Source organism: Ornithorhynchus anatinus, chromosome 2 (genome assembly GCF_004115215.2).
Source record: "Ornithorhynchus anatinus isolate Pmale09 chromosome 2, mOrnAna1.pri.v4, whole genome shotgun sequence".
Taxonomy (NCBI): domain Eukaryota; kingdom Metazoa; phylum Chordata; class Mammalia; order Monotremata; family Ornithorhynchidae; genus Ornithorhynchus; species Ornithorhynchus anatinus.
This window is the reverse complement of record NC_041729.1, coordinates 6752936-6776944: the sequence shown is the minus strand read 5'-3', so window position 1 is coordinate 6776944 and position 24009 is coordinate 6752936. Positions and strand designations below refer to the sequence as shown.

The following is a 24009-nucleotide window of genomic DNA, read 5'->3' as shown; positions in this document are numbered from 1 at the left end:
CCAGATAGAGACCATCCCTGCCTCAACGACGGCTCACAGTCTAAACGGGGGAGACTGACAGTAAAGCAAAACAGAACAAAAGAAGTCAACATCATCAAGATAAATAGAATCAAGGGGATGTACACCTCATTAAGAAATTAAATAGGGTAATAAATAATATATGCAAATGAGCACAGTGCTGAGGGGAGGGGGAAGGGAAAGAGCAGAGGTAATCAGGTTCATTCCTTCATTCAATAGTATTTATTGAGCGCTTACTATGTGCAGAGCACTGGACTAAGTGCTTGGAATGGGCATTTCGACAACAGATAGAGACCATCCCTGCCCATTGACAGGCTTACAGTCTACTAGGGGAGACAGACAAAAACAACACAACTTAATCATGATAAATAGAATGGAGGGGATAGGCACCTCATTAACAAAATAAATAGGGTAATAAAAATACATTCAACTGAGTACAGTGCTGAGGGGAGGGAAAGAGAGAGGGGGAGGAGCAGAGGGAAAGGGGGCTTAGCTGAGGGGAGGTGAAGGGGGAGCAGAGAGGGAGTAGAGGGAGCAGAGGGAAAAGGGGAAGCTCAGTCTGGAAAGGCCTCTTGGAGGAGGTGAGCTCTAAGTAGGGCTTTGAAGAGGGGAAGAGAGTCAGTTTGGCAGAGGTGAGGAGGGAGGGCATTCCAAGGAGCGGTAGGATGTGGGCTAGAGGTCAACGGCGGGATAAGCGTGAACAGGGGACGGTGAGGAGGTGAGCGGCAGAGGAGCGGAGCATGCGGGGAAAATGACTGGCCTTGATCTAAACGCTGGGGTAGATAGGAGGTAATCGGTTTGGACACACTCCACGCCCCACATGGGGCTCTCCGTCTTAATGCCCACTCTACGGATGAGGTGACCGAGGCCCAGAGAAGTGAAGCGAGTTGCCCAGGATGACACAGCAGGCAATAGGTGGAACCTGGATTAGAATTCAGGTCCTTCTGACTCCAGGGCCGGGCTCTAACCATTAGGCCACAGTGCTTCTCTCCAGTTGCCCCTCTGGGAGGATCCTGCCAGGCTACGGCCTACTCCCACCTCTGCCACTTGCCTGCCATGTGACCTTGGGCAAGCCACTTAACTTCCCTGGGCCTGTTTCCTCAATGGCCAAATGAGGTTTTAATGCCCGTTCTCCCCCATGGGGGACAGGAGCTCCGTCCGACCTGATTGTCTGGTATCTAGCGCAGCGCTAAGAACAGTGCCTAGCACTTAGGAAGCGCTTAATACATATCACAATGATTGTGCGGTGCCCTCTGAGCCAGGAGGGCTCTGCCATTTACCTACCCCGTGACCTTGTACAAGTCATTTAACTTCTCTGGGCCTCAGTTGCCCCAACTGAGAAATGGGGAGTCGATGCTTCCCACTCAGAATGGGTGCCCCATGTGGGTCAGGGACTCTGTCTGACCTGATTATCAGGTATCTACCCCAGCGCTCAGAATAGTACTTAAGACATAGTAAGCACTGAATAAATATCATAATTATTGGGTGGTGCCCTCTGAGCCAGGAGGGTTCTGCTATTTGCCTATCGTAATAACTACTGGGCAAGTCACTTGTTTTCTCTGGGCCTCAGTTTCCCCATCTGTAAAATGGGGCTTCGATATCTGTTCTCCGATTTAGACTGTGAGCCCTATGTGGGACAAGGACTGTGTCCATCTCGATTATCTTGTACCTACTTCAGTGCTTAGAACAGTGCTTGACACATAGTAAGCACTTAAACACCATGATTATTATTATTGTTCAGCACCTAGTAATTGCTCAAGAGATATCACTGGTGGATTGATTTCAGCACCAGTCAACTGTATTGAGCGCTTACTGTATGCAGAGCACTCTACTAAGCGCTTGGGAGAGGACAATAGGGACATTTCCTTACTCGCAATGAGCTTACAGTCTAGTCTCCGTACCCAGAGAAGGCTGCCCTTCACACTCAACTTCCTAGAGTTAGAAAGGACTGAGAACAGGCCTCGAAGTTGAAGGGAGAAGGAAACACATTAAGTGGGAGCCTCTACTATTCCTGAGGAAGCCTTGAAAGGAGTAAGGTTTTAGGGTTTTGTTCTTCCTTGCCAGAAGCGGTGGCTCTGCAAACCCACCAGAGAAGCTGTCGTGATCAGGATTGGGGGGGAGCGGAAGCCAGTTAGCTTACATCAGATCAGCTCTGACCACGAGGCTTACAGTGGAAACTGGTTTGGTTACTCAAAAGGAAACGGTCTACTACCATAGTCACTTCCGTTCACTCCCTCTGAATTCTTAAAAAGGAGGTGGCAAGGGGTAACAGCAATCCTAAACATTTTGCTTTAATTTCCTTTGGGAATGGAAAATGCTAACCTACTCCAGGTAAAAAGGTGAGCAGGAGGGCAGCAGAAAGGAAGAAAGAATGGAGTGAGATGGAGCTCTCTCAGCAGCCTGGCTCTCTTGGGTTGCCCGAGATTCATTTCCCCATTGAGCTCAGCCCAGAACTTTCCTTTGCTCCCTTCCGTTCATGCCTGTTGGCTTCCTTATAAAGAAGAAAACCAGTGACCCAAACCTCCATTATCTCAACTACCTTTAGCTCAGATGAGGAGAAAGAAAAAGTGTTCGCAAACCTGAACGAAATTAGCCACGAGCAGATCAGGTCCAGTGAAAGCAGTAGAGAGCAATTCCCCCAACACCCAATCCTATGCTCATTTCATGTGGGTCATGTAATAATAATAATAGTGGTATTTATTAAGCACTTACTACGTGCCAGGCACTGTACTAAGTGCCGGCGTGGATACGACCCAAGGGTCTCCATCACCTTGTCCCCTCCTACCTCTCTTCCCTTATCTCTTTCCACTGCCCACCCCACACGCTCTGCTCCTCTGCCGCCGACCTCCTCACCGTCCCCCGTTCTCGCCTATCCCGCCGTCGACCCCCGGGGCCACGTCCTCCCACGGTCTTGGAACACCCTCCCTCCTCACCTCCGCCAAACTAATTCTCTTCCCCTCTTCAAAACCCTACTTAAAGCTCACCTCCTCCAAGAGGCCTTCCCAGACTGAGCTCCCCTTTTCCCTCTGCTCCCTCTACCCCCCCTTCACCTCTCCACAGCTAAACCCTCCTTTCCCCCCTTTCCCTCTGCTCCTCCCCCTCTCCCTTCCCATCCCCTCAGCACTGTACTCGTCCGCTCAACTGTATATATTTTCATTAACCTATTGATTTTGTTAATGAGATGTTCATCCCCTTGATTCTATTTATTGCCATTGTTCTTGTCTGTCCGTCTCCCCCGATTAGACTGTAAGCCCGTCAAAGGGCAGGGACTGTCTCTATCTGTTACCGATTTGTACATTCCAAGCGCTTAGTACAGTGCTCTGCACATAGTAAGCGCTCAATAAATACTTTTGAATTGGACAGTTCCTGTCCCACATGAGGTTCACAGTCTCAATCCCCATTTTACAGATGAGGGAACTGAGGCACCGAGAAGTGACTTGCCCAAGGTGACACGGCAGACAAGCGGAAGAGCCAGGATTTGAACACAGGTCATTCTGACCCCCCCCAGCCCGGGCTCCATCCACCAGGCTATGCTGCTTGTGCTTCAGGTTGGGAAGGGCAGCTGGTCTGGCTTCTACCCCCCTCCCCGAAGACAATGAGCCACAGTCCACTATAATGGCACCCTGGAGGTTTGCACTAAATGAGCTAGGCATTTCCATAGCATCCAGCTGGCTTTCGGGCAGGTCACAACAGCATGCTGTTGCCAGGGGCTGCTCCTGGGCACCTGTAATGCTAAGCTGTGCCCATCATCCCACATCACTCTTCTGAACTGAGTAGGGGAAAATCTTTTGAAGTTTGGTTGCCGTGTTGCCTGTGGGTGATTCGTGTCAGGAGAGGACGCGTGCTTTCCGACAGTGACTGGAAACTGAGCTGAGTAGTACCCAGCGGTGCAAGAGGGCAGCAGTTACATACCAATCCTGGGCCCCCCCCAGATCAGACGAGACGCTAATTGAAAGGGGAGGGAGAAAGGGAGCACGCCAGAGGCTGAGGTTGCTTGAAACTCATTCAAAAGTCTTTTAAAATAACAGGGCTTAGTTTGCAGCTCAGCTGCCCATCCCCTTATTGATCTCCTCACCCTAGATCAGCAGCTTGGAACTAAGCGCCTCTACTGACTTATCTGTCAGCTTATCTTGCGTATGCCTTCGGCAAGAGGTGGCCCACACTTATTTCCCTAGCGGCACGATTAAGATCTATAATCACAGTCCAGCGTGGGGTCAGCCAACGACTACACAAAGCTTCTGGGGCTGGAGGGAAGTGGAGGCATTTCCCTCTCTTCTAGCCCCACTTCAAACTCCGCCGGCCCCCCGCTCCTTGGGAGCTTCAGATATCCAACATCTGAAACCTCACATTCCCCTCCTGTCCTGGGGGAGCAAAGGCCCACTTTCTGCCGTGAGGGCATCCATCACATCCTATGTGTGGAGGGCGCCCCCGCATACTAGGAAATACCGTGCAGGTTCTGCCTTTGATTGACGTGACCCACCTGAGCCGGCCTCAGGCTAGACTTCCAAAACCCTCCCTCCCAACCCCCGAAGAGAGAAAACCATCAACGGTACTGAACGTTTAATGTGTGCAGAGCGCTGTACTAAGTGCTTATCCCATTGCTTCCAGTCCCGCCTGGGGAGAAGCAGCACATCCCTGCTTTGGGGGCTGCTACCACCTGCCAGGCAAACCCTGAGGGGGAGAATGGACCAGGCCCCAAACAAATATTTAGGGTGAACACCCCAGAGCCAAGTCACTGGGGCTTTGCACTCTGGAAGCTTGCCCGAGGAGAGACCGTTGAGAGACCCTGGAGTTTCTGGGCCTAGACTTGCGACCCTGAGCTCCGTGAAGGTTGCCTGGAAGGAAAACAAAACAAAAAAACCAAAAGAAACCCTCCAAAATTCATACAAGTGACAATATAATTTTGTTTATTTCCTTTTAACACGCTGCTGGTTAAAACGGCCAGGCAGGTATTACAGAATACTCCCTCAATCAAACAATCTGGGAAGGTTTTTAAAAACAAAAATAAAACAGACACACAGCTACATGAAAATCACCCCAGCCCATTTGCAAGAGCATCCCTGGCCTCCGCCCCCCGCCCCCTCCCCAGATGACACTCCCCGGCCAGGCCCAAGTTCAGTCCCAAATGCAAACATCACTGCAAATTGTTTATTAAAACACAAAGCAATGGACAGTGAAACCATCCTCTTGACCCTGGGAAAGTGTTGGGGGGGAGGCTAGAGCACAGTTAAGTGCAAGCTAAGAAAGCCTAGAAGGGAAGGGGAAAAGCTGTCCCAACCCCATCCACCCTCACCTCTCTGTCCTCCGTCCCCCTTTGCTGCCGGCCTGCGTCCTTTTGCCCCCGGGATGCTTGCTCTATGTGCCCAAGGAATGGCTGCAGAGCCAGATGGTCTAGAGTCCCTGGCAACTGCTGGACACTTGATGCTTTTTTGTTTGCGCTTCTGCAGGTTGGAGCGGACAAGGGCAGTTCAAGAGGCCTGAGGTCTCCTGACGAGCCAGAAAGATCAAAGGCCCGGTTCACCCGGTTTGAGCTAGAATCTACGAAGGCGGGGGGAGAGGGGGCAGGTGGGCATCAGCTTCTGCCCTCAAACTTGGGTGGACAATCACCCGTGGTTTAGGGAGAAGCGATCCTGGAGGGAAAAGATCCAGGGTCAAATCACTTTTCATTTCCTGGATTATTAAAGGAAGCTCCCCCCCCCCCCCCACCAGGAATCTCTCCCTTGCCATTAGCTTGTGTTGGAGGAGGGAAAGCACTTGCGATTTTTTTCTTTCATTTAAATAAAGCACTTATTGAAACCCCAAAGAGAAAGCAATCACGGAGAGATGCGGCATGTGGTTCCAGGCAGCCAGGTGTTCATGCTCAGGGCTGGGTCAGGTGGGCCCCGGTTTCCCACAGCCCAGAGAGGCCAGCCCCAGCACACCGGGTCGGAGAACTCTGCGACGGGCACCGCCGTCGGCCACTGGACGGGGGCTGGAGGTGGTCTTTCTGCTCCCTCCTTGCCCGGCTAGCCCCCCTTGCATTCCCCTGGCCTGGGTTCATACTGTTACTTAGGACAGCCCAGCTGAAAGGCAATTGGCAAAGTGTAAGACAAAAGTATTGAGCCGTTTTAAGCAGGGTGCCACGCAGAGAGAGGCCTGGCTTTTTGGGTCAGTCCCATCCCCACCACTTAAAGGCAAATGGCCCCAGCCCCTTTCCCTCTACGAGGGTCTGCCTGAAGAGCCTAAGTCCGGGTGGTCAGAGCCTCCTAGGAGGGGTTGAACTGCCCAGGGGGATATCGGGGAAGGGCTGCCTCTTCATTTCATTGAGGCTTGGGCCCAAGACTTTGCTGCCGTTTGGGCCTCTGACCTCTAACCACCATCCTTCCACAGGAGGATGGGAACGGATTCCTTCCCAGAGTTCTAACCGAACCAAATGGCTCCAACTCTGCCTTTGCCCGTCCTACCACGATCCCCTTCCCCAAGAGCCCCATGGAGAGGAGAGGAGAGGAGGCCCTTTCCTATCACCCCAGGGGGCTGACCGGTTGTTTCCAGAAATGTCAGAAGCCCCCCGGATCTCGAAAGAACATTCTGCCGTTGGGAAGACCCCTTTGGGCCTCAAAGAGCAGTAATGGGACAAAACGCCCTCCCCGCTTGTGGGAAGGAACCGGCTCTAAAAAAGATGTTCTATTCAGTCTTCCGACCCGGCCAAGAAGAGACAGTCGCATACTGCCAGCTGGTTCCAGGCAAGGAGGAGGAGGAGGAGACTCAACGGCTGGCCGAGGCAGAAACCTGTTTCTTGACAGCCGAGCCCTAAGATCTGAACCTCCAGGGCAAAGACCTCTCCAGCTCGGAGCAGGAGAGACAGAGAAAGGCTTGGGGCTGAACAGGAACCACCCCCAACTTCATTTCATCCTTTCCCCGGAGGCCCAGATACTAGCAGGCTTGTAGAGAATAGATTCAAGAGGTGGGAAAAAGAAGGAAACGCTTCAGGTGTTTCAAGTTTGGCTCAGGCCCTCAGGGTGCCAGAGCCAGGCCTCACACAAAATTGCTTTAGGAAGAAAGAGAAATTCCTTAAAACAGAAGCTTCTCCAGACAGAGCGGGGATCAAACCTTATTTCAAGAAGGCATTGGCTTTGGCTGCGAGGGGGAGGACAAAGGGACCGGAGTGGGGAGGGAGGTCAGTATATTGTATCCTTCCATCCAGCCCTTCCCTCCAACAGCACAGGTGTGGATGGTCTCATGCCACAGCACTCAATTTGAGACACCTTGAATGGCCTCGAACATAAGGTCACCTAATTCCCCAGCCCTTGACCCTTTAGGCTAATGGCAGGGGAGAGATAGGGAGGAGAAAAAGGGACTCTCAAATGAAGGTGGGGATTTCCTGGGTGGAAAAGTTCAAATGTGGATCTTCATATCACAGGGTGGGGAACTTGGGAAAGAAAATGAGCCCTTTGCAAATTCAAGTCTCGGGTGAGGAGAGCTCAAGACCCCACGGAGCCGGGGCAGAATTTTTCCCACAAATGCTTCATCCTCAGCCGAGAGCCGGGAGAAAAAGCTCCAGCTTCCTGGGGACCTGAGTTCAAGATCAGAGCCGAGGCCGGGTTTCATCCCAGATGAGCGAGTCGGGGCTTTTGGGCTCCTGGAGGGGCAAGTGTGGTCTCTACAGTCCTCCTCCTCCCCGACCCTGGCACCTGGGCTCCCTACCCTCCTCTCCCTTGCCCCAACTCCTCAGATTGCTCCAGACACAAATGGGAACTGCCGGCGGCAAAAGGCAATAGCTGAACGACGGAATCATTTCCCAATACGCATACACACAATACAAAAATAAAAATAACCGAGGCCCCGTTCTCTAAGTTAAAACTTCATGTACCTCTCTCGTCGGAGTCTAGCAGGATACCGGGCTTGGCAGCGTCCGGCTGGAAGTCAAGTCCAGAGCTGCGGCCAAGCAGCAGACAGCCCCAGACAGACTTGGCAGCTCAATGGATTTGGCTTAAGGGGGGGCTCTGGCCTCTGACCGCCCGACTCCCTCCAGCCTTCCTCTTTCGCCTGTAGTTTACTTGAAACCGAGGCAGAAGTAAACCTGCTTTTTTCTCTTTTTTTTTCTCCAATTTAAACAGTACCGTTAGGAAGTGGCCACGGGCCCCAGGGTTTCAGCCTGGGCCCCTTGGTCACTGAAGAATGGGGGAAGCTTCTACAGCTCTCCCCATCCCAATCTTGCTGAGCAAAGAATGAAACAAGTCCAAACAGAACCAGCAGGGAGTTCCTCCCTCTGAATTTTTTTCCTACTGAGGAGCAGCACAAGGTCCCTGGGTGCTAGTGCCCCCTCCCCCCCCCCCCGGGGCAACGGGTCGGGCCTACAGGGGCAGAGTCATTCCTCCTCAGCCGGAACCTCGGGCCAGTACCTCACGTCAGCTCGCACGACTGGATCGAGTGCCCGCGCCAGCTTTCGTGTCGGAGACCGTCCCGGCCGATGAAGGACCGAGGGACTCGGAGCATCTGAGTTCTGGCCCGGAGTGGCGCCATCAGTCCGGGACCAGAACGGGTTCCCGAGAGAGCCGACCGATCCATCAATCACTCAATCCTGTTTACCGAGTGCCTACTGTATGTGGGCACTGGGACTTCCCGTTCCTTATCCGGGAAGAGAGTGGCTCAATGAATGGTTTCCTCAAGATGAAATCATGGGGGTGGGCCTGGCCCCGGGATCTCCCCGTCAGCCCCCTACTCCTCCTTGGAGTCTCTGACCTCGGAGCTAGCCAGCCTCCCTCCCTGGAACTTCCTGCAGCCTGGCTGGCCTCTTCCAAGGGTCCCCGCCTCACTGCTCCACTCGGCGGTGGCGGGGAAGCGTGCCAGCCAAAGGGGCCTTCATTTCCTGCAGTCGAGCCTGCGGTTCACAAAGCAGTATCGGGGCCAAGCCGGTGAGGGGGGTGCCAGGAGTGGAGACCACCCCCGCCGTCCTTGTCTCCCCGTCCCAGCGGTCTGGACTGTCCCCCAGTGACCCTCCAAGAGAGGCCAGGTCAAAAGGCCGAACCCAAACGGATGAACCCCCAGGGAGGGGTGGGCCAGGACCTCTTGCCTCAGGACCCGTCTCATGGAATCCAATTGGCTCCCTGGGGACGGGAAGGCCTTCGAGAAATGAGACCCTGACTGCCCCAAGGGCAGAGGTCAAATCTGCTACCAGCTTCAGACTCAGAAGAAAGGGGCCTTTTGAAGTCGAATCTTTTATTGCCACGGGTTGGAAATGTAGGCACTGAGAGATGACAGAGGGCCCCTGCAAAGAGCTGCTTGGTCAAGCCTCAGGGTTGCACAGATTTCCTTAAGGGAGGCAGGCCCTGCCACTGGGGAGGTTATGGGGGGGGCGGGGAGAGGAAAGGGAGGCCCAGAGAGGTGCCGCCGCCCGCCCAAACTCCTTCAGGGAACAATCTAGTGGGGAGGTGGACAAGGAGGACGAGGATTGAAATGAGCCACCCAGGAGTAGAGTGAAAGTAAACACAGCCCCACTGGGAACTGAGAGCAAAAGGGTCTGATCTGGCCAGCAGACTCCAAGCCAGTTTCAGGAGAGGATGCAAACTGGCTGCCGTGGAATAGCCCAGATCAGAGTCAGGAGATCAATGTGCTGCGGCAGCTCCCGGAGCCCTCTGGAAATCTGATCTGAAATACCACCAGTGAGGACTCCGCTTGGATATGAGAACCTCTGAGGCTGTCTTTTTTTCTAAAATGCAAATTCCCGGAGAAGACTCACCCTCTCTTCAGCTCATTGCATATCTGCCCCCTAACACACACACACACACACACACCCGCACGCAAAACCCACGCTCCCTCCCCAGGGACACCGGTGAACGTATTGGGGTCGGTGGGGGAAAACTTTTAAGACCATGCTTAATTCCCACCGCTGGTTCTGTCAGGGAATAAAACACCATTCCGCTCTGCTTAATTGCCGATAAATATTTCATCTTAAAAAGGGAACATTATATCTGGTCCTCCGCCCCTCCCGGAGTCCTCGGCTGCCCGGGGCCGAATCCCTGCCACGGGAGACACGGGGCCAGAGTCTTCAGGGCGTCGGCCTCCTGCAGCTTTGCTGCTCCACTCACATAAGGAGGATCCAGTTTCGCTTCAAGTGCCTCGGAGAGGAAGGAGGCCAAGCGGGAGAGGGCGCGGAGAAGGGGAGGAGGGGGCAGAGTGAAACTAGGTTGGCCCAAGCCTGGAGGGCCTCACCCACTACTCACGGTGCTCCCTGCCCTGCTGCGTCTTTTTTTTTTTAAACTTTTTTGTTCATAATTATGAAAAATATGGAGAGATCCAAACCAACAGTGTTTGGTCTAACTCCTTCCTATGCCCTTCCCTCCCGCCCCCCAAGATGGTGCTCGCTCTCACAACCGGCAGAGGCAGAAGAGGGTCGGAATGAAGACACCAAAGGCCACGAGAATGGGGAACATGAGGCTGCTGTTGTCAGAGGCGTAGGGGTTCGGGGTGCGGGGGCCCGACTGGACTCGGTTCTTATTGGCCTGCTTTTTGATGCTAGAGCCCTCTTCGTATTCCTCTTCATCCTCCTCATCCTCCTTTTTCTCCAGGCCAGGGTGAGGCTGCAGCTTGGGCACCTCTGTGGGAAGAAACCAAATAGGTTCTTGGGTGAGCTCCCCATGCGCTCTCTCCTCCCCTCTCCTTCCAACCAGCTCCCCCTGCACCCCCACGGGCAAGCCAGGCGAAGCAGAGCCCCAGGCCGGAAGAAGTTTTATCCGTCATCCGCCCCCCGCCCCCTACAGAACGGCACCTGGGCTGGACTCCGGGGTCCAAGCCAGAACTGGGCCAGGATCTTTCTGGCAAGATCCCAGCAAGCGGAGTTCTCTGGGATGGGCCCTGAGCCCCAAGCCCGGGTCACTCGGCAGGGGCCAGGGTAGAGTGGGAAGGTGGGGGGCGCCTCCCTCATAATCCGGCACCCCCCGAGGTAAAGCCCCATTGTCCACCTTTCCGGCCCGAGTTGATCCTACTCGGCAGACTGGGCAGAGACAATAACCTGACATTCAATATGGAGAATTCATGATGCTCCTACCCGCCTCCCAGCTCCGCCCCGATCGGGTCCCCACTACAGTAGACCTCTTTCCCGACTGTCCTCTGCTTCCCGGGCACTTGAGCTGGTCTCTACCCCCATGGGGCGATCCTGCGCCTGGGACAGACAGCGCCAGGCACTGGGACTCAGCAGTCAGCCCCAGGGCTTCCTCTTCGATCTTGGACTCTTTGGGCCACACCCTCACTTGGGTCCTGGCTGGGGCCAGTGGCCCAGGCCCAAAGTTGGGAGTCTATGAAGAGGTGGGGGGAAGGGTGATCCCGATGTTGACTCCCAAGCACAGTGAGAGGGCAACTGGGGTCAGGACCCTTCCCATCCCCACCCCCAATTCCCCCAACTCTGTCGGAATTGCAAACCCTGCTCACCTGCCGACCACCAGAATCTCAGTGCCCAGCCCGTGATTCCCCCACGCACCCCTTCCAAATGGCCAGGGCTCCGAGGAAGGGGATCTGTCAGGTCATGAGCGTCTCCCATCCAACACCAAGAGAAATCTGGGCCTCAGGGAGTGGGTGAAGGAAGAGATAAGACACAGAGCTCCATCTCCCTCTCCTAGGAGGTTGACTCTAGTCCAGCCCTACTCACAGTTTGGAAATTTAAGGGCAGGCAGGCAGGCAGGCAGGCAGGGAGGGAGTTGAAGAGTGATACTCTAAGCAGGATTCACCCAATCCAGACACTGCTCCCCCGGGCCCCTCTGCTGTCTGCCCAGCTCATTCCCCCTGGGCTTGGCTCAACTGTCAGACCATTCGAGGAGCGACCAGCTAGATTCTCGATCCAAGTGCAAGCTCAATGTTTGGGGCCTGTCCGCTCCTTCTGGACTGAGCTCCAGTCCCAGTCCCAGGAGAAAGAAAGAGGAGCTCAACTTACCATCCACTGTCCCCGCCATGATGTATAAAGCACACACTTTGGGATTGTCATAGTATCCCTATGGGAGGAAGTCAGAATACAGTCAGACCCCGAGAGGAAGCACCTTCCCCGGCTCCTGCCGCTCTCCCCGATCCTGTTTCTAGACGCAGGGGGCGGGGATCGGGACAAGGGGTGGGGGGGATGGAGGGAGACTTGCGGCGGGGAGGGGGCGGAGGGATGTTACCTTGACAAACTCAATATAGAGTTTCCCAGTGAAGGTGGACACCTCTCCCTGGACGCTCAGCTTCCCCTTCTTGATAGTGATGGGGATGATCTCGTCATGAGCTGTGCTGTGCCCGACTCGGTCAAAGATGTCCAAGTCCTTCACCACAACGTGGCCGTTCAAGCGCACGTCAAACACCTTCCGGTGACAGAAAGGGAGAGCGGCGACAAGGTCAGAGCCGCTGGCCGACGCTGGGTCCCCAAGACCTTTCAGGGGCCGTCGGGGGTGGCCCGAGAGCCCCCTCGATATTAAAAAGGCCGGAAAGAGCCCGACGGGCCCAAAACCCATTGCCTGTGTCGAGCCAAACCCAAGTTCCCACTCTCTCCCATCCCAAGGGAATGAACCACTCACTCCCAGCCCCGGCCACAGCCTTTGGGGTTCACGGAAGACATCGTTTTGGGAACCGCGCCCCAGCGGAAGGGACAGAAAAGAATTCCCATTTCGGTTGTGCCCGGCTGAACCAGGGTAGAGAAGCTTGAGAAGCAGTGTGACTTCGTGGAAAGACCACAGGCTTGGGAGTCAGAGGTCGTGGGTTCTAATCCCAGCTCTGCCTCTTCTTAGCTGTGTGACCTTGGGCAAGTCACTTAACAATTCTGTGCCTCAGTTACCTTATCTGAATAAGGGAATTAAGTCTGTGTGCCCTATGTGGGACAACCTGGTTACGTTGTATCTACCCAGTGCTTAAAGCAGTGCTTGGCACAGAGTAAGCGCGTACCGAATACCATAATAATAATAATACTTGTTAGGCACTTACTATGTGTCAAGCACTATTCTAAGTGCTGGGGCAGATACAAGTCAATCAGCTGTACACAGTCACTGTCCCACACAGGGCTCACAGCCTAAGAAGGACGGAGTAGGATTGACTCCCCGTTTTACAGCTAGATAAGTAACTGAGGCCCAAGAAGTGAAGTGACTTGCCCAAGGTCACACAGCAGATACAGGGCAGATCCGGGATTAGAACCCAGGTCCTCCGACTCCCAGGCCATGCTCTAGGCCACGCTGCTTCTCGATATGCCTGTGATTAGAGAGCCACGGCTTCACAGTTACCGGAAGCCCGGCCTCGTGGGGTGGGGAAAGCATCCAAAGCAGCTCACCCGAAGGCAGGGGGGTTCGGCTTCCTGCCCTTCAAGGACAAACTTGGGCTCCCCGGCCCGCCGGCAGAGAGTAACCAGGAGGGGGGGAAGGCGGTTGGGATTCCTCGGTCACTCGACATCCTGGCGCTGCCTCACCTTCTGCTGCGACTGGGCAAAATACACCTCGGCGAACTTCAGGACCAGCACGTAGTCGCCCTCCTCCTTGATGGGAACCTCGTAGCCGAAGGTCTCCTCGTTGTAGCGCTCCGTCTGGTAGAGGATTTGGTCCTCGGGGTTGGAGCGCAGGATGGGCAGCTTCATGCCATAGTCCGAGGCTGGGGCACAAACACGGGGCACGAGAGCCAGGTCAGAGGGTGGCGGGGTCCAGCCCGCGGGCCCGAGGGCCCCCCAGGGCTCTCCCCAACCTCTCTTAGGGAAGGGGCAGCCACCCCTTCTCCGGCTCAGGACACAGTCGGGATGGAGTGAGAAGAAAAGCGAAGGGCATCGCCGGGAAAGTGGGAGCCCGAGAGCCGGCCCCATCCCGGCTGTCTCTCGAACACGCTAGGGTTCCTTGGCAGACGGGGTCAGTTAAAAGGACATCTGGGGAAACAGATCTCTCTGCCACCTCAGGCCAATGCAGCTGCCGGGCTCTCTCCCGGGAGGGAGGGGTTCGGTAAATGAGGGAGGCGGCAAGGCATTCTAGACCAAAGGAGAGAGAGCTGAGCTCACCAGGGAGTGGGCTTTGTCTGGAGGAGCGCTGAAGGGTTTTCAAACAAATGGGATTTGGGGGCCGACTAACCAGTGCCTAAGGACAAAGTCTGCACCTGCCTTCTGGACCCGAGCACGTTAGTACAACACTCTGCACACTCAATAAGTACCAGGGACCGACGGGTGGTTGGCGTATCCCGAACCACATTAAGAAATTGGACCCCTGGAACGGTCACAGGCCTCGGCCATGGCTGGGTTTCGGGCATATTCTCTTCACTCCCAATCTGCCCTCTCCCTAACTACACGTGGGGGTGTCAGCAGACAACAGGACTGTGGGATTAGAAGCCCCCCGTGGAGCAGGAGCTAAAGAGCGGGAGGGCGGGTTCTCCGTATTGTAGGGCAGAGAGTACCCGGGATCCCTGGGCTCACTGGCAAACTCGGGCTCAGGCCAGGAGACAGACCTCCTAGCTGCAAGGTTACCGGCCAGGAAGGGGGCATTTCTCAAATCGAGGAGCGGTGACCACAGCTCTCCAGATTCACCCCTGCAGTTCCTAGCTCTTCAGGCAGATTTCTCCTCTGCCACCTTGCTCGGTTCCCTTTACCCACCTGCCCCTATCCCACATCCCAGAGGCTAAATCTCAGCCAACAGGATGGATGTACAGGTCTCAGACCCTAAATGGGGTTCTATTCCTAACCCTCAGGAGGGACTGGTGTTTGTGACCTGGGGGGCGGTTGGGGGCGGGGGAACGAGGCAAGGCTCATTGGAAGGCTGAACAGAGAAAGGATTCAAACCCTCCAAAGGACGAGAAATGTTATCGTTCACCCTTTCTACCGGTCGAAAGCACTGGGTTCCGCTCTCAAACCTCTGCCCCAAACCCAGATAGGCGGACGACACTCTGCAGCAAGAAACATTCCGCAATTCATCTTTCCAACGTTTTCTTCTTCTTCTGCATGGGGAGAAGCCCAAAGTGACACACAGCAGAGAAGCAGTGCGCCCTAGCAGAAAGAGCACGGGTCAGGGAGTCAGATCTCATCCCAGTTCTGTCACTTGTCTGTTGTGTGACCTTAGGCAAGTCACTTCACTTCTCTGTGCCTCAGTTACCTTACCTATAAATAGGGATTCAATCCTACTCCTTCCTACTTAGACCAGTGTGGCTCAGTGGAAAGAGCACGGGCTTTGGAGTCAGGGGTCATGAGTTCAAATCCCAGCTCTGCCGCTTGTCAGCTGTGTGACTGTGGGCGAGTCACTTCACTTCTCTGTGCCTCAGTTACCTCATCTGTAAAATGGGGGTTAAGACTGTGAGCCCCACGTGGGACAACCTGATTCCCCTGTGTCTACCCCAACGCTTAGAACAGTGCTCTGCACATAATATGCGCTTAACAAATACCAACATTATTATTATTATGTGGGACAGGGACTGCGCCCAACCTGATGATCTCCTATCTACCCCAGTGCACAGAACCTGGCACAAAGTGAACACCAAACAAGCACTATTAAACAAAACCAAAATATTCATTCGTTCAGTCGTATTTATTGAGTGCTTACTGTGTGCAGAGCAACAAATAGAGACAATCCCTGCCCAGTAGACAGAAGCAACACACTGGGATCCAGACAGACCACACCTCTCTCCCTGGATGCCAACTTCCTGACTCTCAAAGATCTCCTGCTACTGCTCCTCTTCAATCTTCAGCAGGATTTCCCTCCCTTCTTGGTCACAACAATCCTTCAGAGAATTCGACCAGATTGAGTTTATGGGAGCAAAGAAAAGGTGAGTATGCAGGGGCGACAGAAGATCATCAGGTTGGACACAGTCCCTAACCCACCTGGGGCTCTCAGCCTAAGTAGGAGGCAGGAGGATTTAATCTCCATTTTACAGATGAGGTAACAAGCTCAGAGAAGTGAAGTGACCTGTCCAAGGTCATGCAGCAGACTTTCTTACGAGGCCCCCACAAGAGTGTAAACTGGGAAACTCGGAATCTCAGAGCAGAGCACCTGCAGGCAAGCAGCTGGCTGTAACTTACAGCTGTATTAACCACCTCTCTCCATCTGAAAACCCAGCCGAGTTTCAGGAATGCAGCTTTGCATGTGGTCGGTCCCCAGAGAAAGTCCAGAAAGGTACGGTAAGAAGAACGGCTATTTCCTTTTCTTAACTTACATCCGAGAAGGATTCCGCCCAGATACAATGGAAGCCGTCACACCCCACCTTGCTGCTGAATTGGGTGTGATGCGGTCCAAGTTAGTCGGGGAAACGGGCCAGCAGGGCCCCACCTACCATTGACAGAGCAGCAATAGCAACACTCCCTTGGGCCTGAGGGACAGCATGTCCTGGGCCCCTAAACGGGGTTCTAGGAAATGACAGAGGAGGTGGGACCCCCCTACCCGCAGCCACTTCCTAGTCCTCTGGTTCTAGGGGGTCCCGGCTCCAAGGCCACATTCCTCCAACCCGGGCAGGATGGGGCAGGGCTCGGGCTTCCGTGGCCTTGGCTTTGAAGTTTCCCAGGGCCCGCAGGGTGGGAAACTCTCTCGGCCTCAGGGGGCTCGTGGGAAAAAAAACCCGACTTGGGCGGTCCACCTCACCGCTGAGGGGCAGCTCAAAGAGGAGCTGTAGGAAACAGAGTCTCTCCGGACCCTTCCCCTTCAAATCGATCCCCCTCCCCACTCCGTCCCCTTGTGTGGCCTATAAATAACCCGAGCGAGTGAGTTCATGGCCCGGAGGCCAGAGTCAGATGGGGCTTCCCCCCTATTACTGACGCACCTCTCTGTCACTCACGTTTGGGCAGATGGAGCGCTGAAAGCTGACCGTTGGGGATTTTTTTTCCTGAAAGTTGCGCCACTGAGAAGTGAGGTTAGTTAGTGGGCACGGATGGCCCTCTGCCAACGAGCCTCTACCTGCCACACAGGTTCTGGGGCTTCCTCAGCGCAGGCCCTGCCCTGCCCTGCCCGCACTCCAGAGAGCTTTACCCGACTTTCCGGGACTCAGAGCCTCAGATCGGCCCTTATCCTGCAGGGGGAGACCGGATAAGGCTGAATAACCAACCTTAAGGGCCTCAGGCAAAAAAAACACCAACTTAGGCACGGCTTTCCAAGTTCCTGATCCCTAAGGGCTAAAATCCTTCCTTAGCAGAGGGCCCGTGGCTTCTGGGAAAGGGCTCTTCTGCTGCAAAGATGGCCTAGCCCCAGGGACCAGCATGGGAGAGGCCGAGTGGCCTGGAGGATCGAGCACAGTTCTGGGAGTCAGAGGAGCTGGGTTCTAATCCTGGCCCTGCCGACTTGCTTGCTGTGTGACCTTGGGCAAGTCCCTTAACTACTCTGGGCCTCAGGTAAAATGGAGATTAAACACCTGTTCTCCCTCCTACTTAGACTGTGAGCCCCATGCAGGACAGGGACTGTGTACGCTCTAATTAACTTGCACCTACCCCAGCGCTTAGAACAGTGTCTGACAAAGTAAGTGCTTAACAAGTACCATTTTTTTTTTTTTTAAAAAAAAGCTCGATCCTCTGGGGTTGGCTACATGTTTAGTTCAAAGAAAATGACGCTTGGACAAGGGGAAAGGAGGGGAAAGAGAGATGTTTTAACTGACTTTAGGAGAGAAGGAGGAAAAAGCTGGTCCAAGTTCTACCTGAAAAGGAGAAAAAAAAAAGCGGCGACCAGCAAACCCTCACCAGCACTCTCTCCTCTAAACAGTCTCAAGAAACGCCAAGAGGAGGCTGCGGCAGCCCGTGAGCTGGGGTCGATACGGAGACTCCGATGCCACTTCCTTACCCTGAATTCTGTCAAGCTACCGAGGACAAAAACCCTTCCCAGCAGCCTGGCTGCCTGGGAAAGAAATGCTTCAAAATTTTGGTTCCGGGACACTAGAAACTCCTCTCTCTTACAAGAGGAACCCGGAGCGGCACAGATCAAAGCGTGAGATCCTCTTGGTTTCCAGGAGCAGCCACGTCCTGTTTGCTCCCATGAAAAGGAAACCAAACTGTTCTAACCAAACCAAATCACTTGAGCATAAAATGCTTTTCCCACAGAGCAGGCCTATCCCGGAATCAGTGGGTCCAAGCATACGGAAGATATCCAGAGCAGGAATCTGCGCTCCCCAGCTCCCGTGCTCTTAAGGACAGAACACAATCCTAAGAATTGGCGATGGATGAGGCATTCATTCATTCATATTTATTGAGCGTTTACTGTGAGCACAACAATAAACACATTCCCTGCCCCGCGAGGCAGGGACGCCGGGGTTTCCCCTTCCAAACAGGAGTACCAGAGAGAGGGGACCACAAGTCAGAACTTGTCGTCACGGATCAGTCGGGGGATTGGTAGCGGGAAGGTGTTACAGCTCCTCTGCTTGGGAAGCCAAGACACCTTAGTGGTGGTTTATAATGCAGGGTTCAAGGCTAACCACTGCCCTGGGGATCAAGTGAGCAACTGGAAAAATGATGTCTCTGAAAACATGGTTCACTCGGTATCGATGCCGCCACAAGCCTCCCTGCTCCTTGCCCTCCAGGGGCTCTGGAGTGAGGTCGATGGAGTGCCAACGGGCCCAATCCTCCGGTTTCCACAGAGGGAAAGCCGGAAATGCCATCTGTATGCAGGAAACGGGCCTCCCTGCCCCAAGCGAGGCAGCTGTAACGTACTTCCCAGGGCTTGGAACTCCAGTTCAGTCCAAGGACCCATGGAAAGCCCAGGGACTGCCAAAGCAAAACTCAACGGACGTGAATCACATATAGGAAAACGAGAGCGACCTCGCTAAACTAGCCAACCTGGCTGGATGGCCCAGACCCCTGTGTCCTAATCTTGTGGGAGTTTAGGCAAGCGGTTTTCCACTTGTGAAGCGGGCCTCAAGCACTCTGCAATGGACAAACTGATCTCTCAGACGATCACGAATACCTCTGGGGGAAAGAGCAGGCAATCGCTCTGCGGACAAAGTCTACTAACCGTCTCTTGATCCCTTAGAAATACTGCCCAGTGGAGGGTGTTGGGGGTGGGGATGGGGAGGGAGTCCAGAAAGTAGATAATCAAGGACAAAAAACCTTTCTCCATTAGTGTCATTTCTAAGCACACCAGGTGCTACTCGACTCGGATCTCTTAGGTAAACTGAGGTATTGTTTGCTTTTCTATAGGTGGATATTGGTAATCTGTTTGCTTAGTTGCTCACTGTGACAGCAATAAACTTATCTATTGAGCGCTTAATGGGTGCAGAGCCCTGTACTAAGCGTTTGGGAGAATACAAAATAATAGAACAGAAGCAGCATGGCATAGTGGATAGAGCCCAGGTCTGGGAGTCAAGAGGTCATGGGTTCTAATCCCGATTCCACCGCCTGTCTGCTGTGTGACCTTGGAGAAGTCACTTAACTTCTCTGTGCCTCACTTACCTCACCTGTAAAATGGGGGAAGAGACTGAGTCCCACATGGGACGGGGACTACGCTCAACCTGATCACCTTTTATCCACCCCAGTGCGCAGTACAGTGCCTGGCACCCAGTAAGTGCTTAACAAACACCATTATTATTAACAGACCTAGTCCCTACCCACAACAAGCTTACAGTCAGGGCGGGGAGACTGATTGGAATACAAATTATACATATGGACATGAGTGCTGTGGGCTGAGGGGTGGGGTGAATAAAGGGAGCAAGTCAGGGTGACGCAGAAGGGAGTGGAGATGAGGAAAAGTAGGGCTTAGGGCAGGCCTCTGGGAGATGTTCCTTCAATAAGGCTTCGAAGCAGGGGGAGTAACTGTTGGATATGAAGAGGGAGGGCATTCTGGGTGGCTGCGGGGGGAGGGGGGGGGGCTCGAGTAGGAGTTTAGACCTCTTTAATAAATGTAAAGGAGTTGCTTACTATTCAAGTTGCCAGAATTGTTTCGGTTCTCCATTCTGCGTGGATCGGATGTTACCAGAAGCCAGCCCAGGCCAGAGTCTGGCTGTGGATTTGCTGGCCGGGCTTGGGCTAACCATTCCCCAACCCCGTTTCCCCTCTTCTTGGATCGGGGGGCAGACAACGGCCCACACGCACACGAAGAATTCTGCTGCAGGTTGGGACTCGGGATCCGGGCTGGGCCTGCAGCCCCAACACCCCCAAGCGCTCCCGTACGTACTGCACGGGAGGCCCGGCCTCAGGACTCCCGAATTTCAGCACGGGCAAACCGTCGGCAGGCCCCCTCACACCTCGCCACCCTCGACGCAGTTCACGCCTGCCCCCGGGCGCTACCAGACACGGGCCGGTTACCAAAGGAGTGGCGCTCTCAGAAAGACGGTGAAAAAGCAACAGAGAAGAGCTAGAGGCGAGACATGTGACTCAGCTCCCCAGGCTGTTGTGACAGACCGCCAAAGCAAAACTGGGTTCCAGGGCAAGCCAGGAATGTCACAGCCCCTCATCCCATGACTCGGATAAGGGCTTCCTGGCATAACATATAGTGAATACCAACTACAACTCGGAAACTCCCTGTCACAGACACGAACCGGACCGACCCCGGAGATGCGGGAAGCGAGAGGGTGACTTCCACGCCTTCAGAAGAGCCCCCCGGCCAGTCTGGCAGCCTCGGCCTCCAGCATAAATCCTCCTTCGGCTCATGAAGCAAGAGACCTCCCTGCTCAGACGGAATTACCCAACCCTGCAGCAGAATTGTTGTGGCTCAACCAGTTAGCCCGGGGACCCTTGGGATGCTCAGAAGGGCAACATGGCACGGTCCCGAGCACTGCCCGCCCAAACGGCTAGCCGATCCTCCCTCCTGGTGCTGCAGGAAGGAGACGGAGAGATCCAATGTCTCCGGCTTTTACACACACACACACCCGCCCCCCCCCCCCAACTTCAAGCAACATGTGCAAGATATTGCACACGTAGCCCTCAAGGGCCGCCCCGCCCCCCCCCCTTTTTCTTTCCCTCTTAACGAGCCCCCACTTCCTCCAGCTTCCCTCACCACGCCTTCTACTTTCCTGAAAGTCATACTTTCCAGACTCTCTCCTCCCGAGAGACTTCAAAAACGAAGAAAACCCGTGCCTGGCTGTGGCAGGGCTGGGGTCCAGAAGTGACCGAGTTTTTGACCGTCCATCTGGGATTGCCAAGCGGCAACCCTATGCAGCCCGATCACAACAATAATGATAATAATACTAATGATGTTATTGAAGCACTCACTATGTGCCAAGCACTGTTTTAAGCGCTAAGGTAGATACAAGGTAATCAGGTTGTCCCACCTGGGGTTCACAGGCTTAATCCCCATCTTACAGAGGAGGTGACTGACTTGCCCTCGGTCACACGCTGACAAGTGGCAGGGCCTGGATTAGAACCCACGTCCTCTGACTCCTAAACCCGGCCTCTTGCCGCTAAGCCACACTGCTTCAAGAGCATGAGCCTGGGAGCGAGCTGTGGACATGCGACAACCTGACTACCTTGTAACTACCCTAGCGCATAGAACGGCGCTTGGCACATAGTAAGCGCTTAAATACGGAAGCAGGATGGTGTAGTGGATAGAGCCCGGGCTTGAGAGTCAGAAGGTCATGGGTTCTAATTCCGCCCCCTCCACTTGTCGGCTGTGTAAGGTTAAACAAGCCAGTTCACCTGTCTGTGCCTCAGTTACCTCATCTGGCAAATAGGGACGAAGACCATGAGCCCCACGTGGGGCAACCTGACTACCTTGGATCTCCTCCAGCGCTTAACACATAGTAAGCGCTTAACAAATACCATCGTTATTACTATTATTGCCATTATTAATCCTGGCCCTGTCACTTGTCTGCCGTGAGTCCTTCAGCAAGCCACTCAACAGCCCCAAGCCTCAGCTCCCTCACCTGTAAAATGGGGATGAAGACCGTGAGCCCCACGTGGCACAACGTGTTCACCCTGTCCAGCGCTCGGGGCGGTGCTTAGCACATAGTAAGTGCTCCGCAAACGCCCTTGCTATCATCACTTACGCCTGACCCCAACGACGAGGCCCGAGCCTCCCGGGCAGCCATTAAGAGAAGCAGCGTGGCTCAGTGGAAAGAACCCAAGCTTGGGAGTCTGAGGTCGTGAGTTCTACTCCTGCCTCCGCCGCTTGTCAGCTGGGTGACTTTGGGCAGGCCACTTCACTTCTCTGGGCCTCAGTTCCCTTATCTGTCCAATGGGGATGAAGACTGTGAGCCCCACGTGGGACAACCTGATCACCCTGTATCCATTCCAGTGCTCGGCACATAGTAAGCGCTTAACAAATACCGACATTATTATTCTCTGGGCCTCGGTGACTCATCTGGAAAATGGGGACTAAGACTGTGAGCCCCACGTGGGACAACCTGCTGCCCTCATATCTCCCCCAGCGCTTACAGCAGTGTTTGGCACATAGTAAGCGCTGAAGAAATACCCACATTATCATCCTCTGGGCCTCAGTGACCTCATCTGGGAAATGGGGATGAAGACTCTGAGCCCCACCTGGGACAACCTGATCTCCTTCTATCCCCCCAACGCTTAGAGCAGTGCTCGGCATCTAGTAAGTGCTGAAGAAATACCCACGTTATTATTCTCTGGGCCTCAGTGACCTCATCTGGGAAATGGGGATGAAGGCTCTGAGCCCCACGTGGGACAACCTGCTGCCCTTGTATCCCCCCCAGCGCTTAGAGCCGTGCTCGGCCCCTCGTAAGCGCTTAACCAATACCCACATTATTATCCTCCGGGCCTCAGTGCCCTCATCTGTAAAATGGGGATGAAGACTGTGAGCTCCACGTGGGACAACCTGACTACCTTGGCTCCCCCCCAGCGCTTAGGGCAGTGCTCGGCCCCTCGTAAGCGCTGCAGAAATACCCCCTCCTGGGCCTCAGTGACCTCATCTGGGAAATGGGGATGAAGACTCTGAGCTCCACGGGGGACCGGCTGCTGCGCTTGGGTCCCCCAGCGCTTAGAGCAGCGTTGGGCGCCTCTTTATTCCTAACGGGGGATGGGGGGGGGGTCGCGGCACGTGTGGGGACAAAGGGCGTCTTGGGGGGGTCGGCCTCACCTCGGCCCACCCGGCCTTCGAGCGGGTCCTTGCGGAAGTGGATGCCGTGCACGTCCACATGCGCCTCTCCGCCGGCGTTGACGGCCCAGATGACGCTGTCGGCCAGTCCCGCCGCCCCCGCCGGGCCCCACAGCGGCGGCAGCAGCAGCAGCAGCAGCAGCGGCGGCCACCGGGCCCCGGTCCCGCCGGGCCCCAGCATGGCGGGAGGCCGGCCCCCGGGGGGCAGCGCCGGGGCCGCCTTCTGCTCGTCGTCGTCGTCGTCGTCGTCCTCCGCCCGCCGCCTCACAGCCGCGCCGCCGCCATCGGGGGCATGGCCGGCTCGGGCCCCGCGTTCTCCTCAGCCGGGGCCGCCGCCGCCGCCGCCCCCTCCCCCCTTCTCCTCAGGGACGACCCAGCCCGCCGCCCGCCGCCAGCCAATCCCCGCCGCCCTCTCATGCGTCGTCGTCCCCCGCCGCGCCCTAAGGCCGCCCGCCATTGGCCGAGCCGCGAGGGAGGGGGCGGGGCCGCCGCTCGGACCCGGCCCAATGACAGCGCGCGGCGGGAGGCGCGCGCGCGGCAGCCGGGGGGGGGGGGGGGAGGCAGGCGGGTCGAAGGGCGGCGTTGGGGTGAAGCGGCCGTTGGAGGCGGAAGGATTTCGGGAGGGCACACTGACACGTCGGCGGAGGGACGCGGCCGGCTGCGGTCAGGCCCGCCCACACCCGCGGCGGCCGCGGGGGGACGGGGCGGCCCAGCCGAGGGAAGCCGAACCCTCCCGGCCCTCAACTCTCCGTTGCACGGCTCCATCCTCGGACGTTCCCCCCCCCCCCGCTTTGGAGCAGGTGGTAGCGTCCGGCACCCTCCAATCAGAGCGGTCCAGCGCGGCGGAAACGCGTGGTGTGGGGGGGACGGAGGGAAAAAAAAAAAAGGCTGCGTCTCCATAGCAACAGGCCCCGCCTCCTCCCCGCAGCTCTGGGTGGGAATTCTCTGGCACGTGGTGGGGACCACGAGTGAATGAATGAGTGAATGAATGAATGAATGAATGAATGAATGAAGAATAATGATGGTGTTTGCTAAGCACTTACTATGTGCAGAGCACTGTTCTAAGCGCTGGGGG

General features: G+C 55.3%; 1 protein-coding gene across 1 annotated transcript; it reads right to left on the bottom strand.

Annotated features, from left to right (window-relative positions):
• Nucleotides 1-4904: 4904 nt before the first annotated feature.
• On the bottom strand, nucleotides 4905-23265 carry MLEC (malectin). The gene is made up of 5 exons (XM_029052327.2): nucleotides 22917-23265; nucleotides 13415-13593; nucleotides 12147-12323; nucleotides 11924-11981; nucleotides 4905-10594 (listed from the first exon to the last, which is right to left on the bottom strand). The coding sequence occupies exons 1-5, from the start codon at nucleotides 23113-23115 to the stop codon at nucleotides 10365-10367; spliced, it is 843 nt and encodes a 280-aa protein (XP_028908160.1). The 5' UTR covers nucleotides 23116-23265; the 3' UTR covers nucleotides 4905-10364.
• Nucleotides 23266-24009: the final 744 nt, after the last annotated feature.

Coding starts and splice junctions, on each gene's coding strand:
- MLEC (XM_029052327.2), bottom strand. CDS start 23,115: ATGCTGGGGCCCGGCGGGACCGGGGCCCGGTGGCCGCCGCTGCTGCTG. Junction 13,594..22,916: donor CGAAGGCCGGGTGGGCCGAG/GTGAGGCCGACC, acceptor TTTGTGCCCCAG/CCTCGGACTATGGCATGAAG. Junction 12,324..13,414: donor TTGCCCAGTCGCAGCAGAAG/GTGAGGCAGCGC, acceptor TGTCACCGGAAG/GTGTTTGACGTGCGCTTGAA.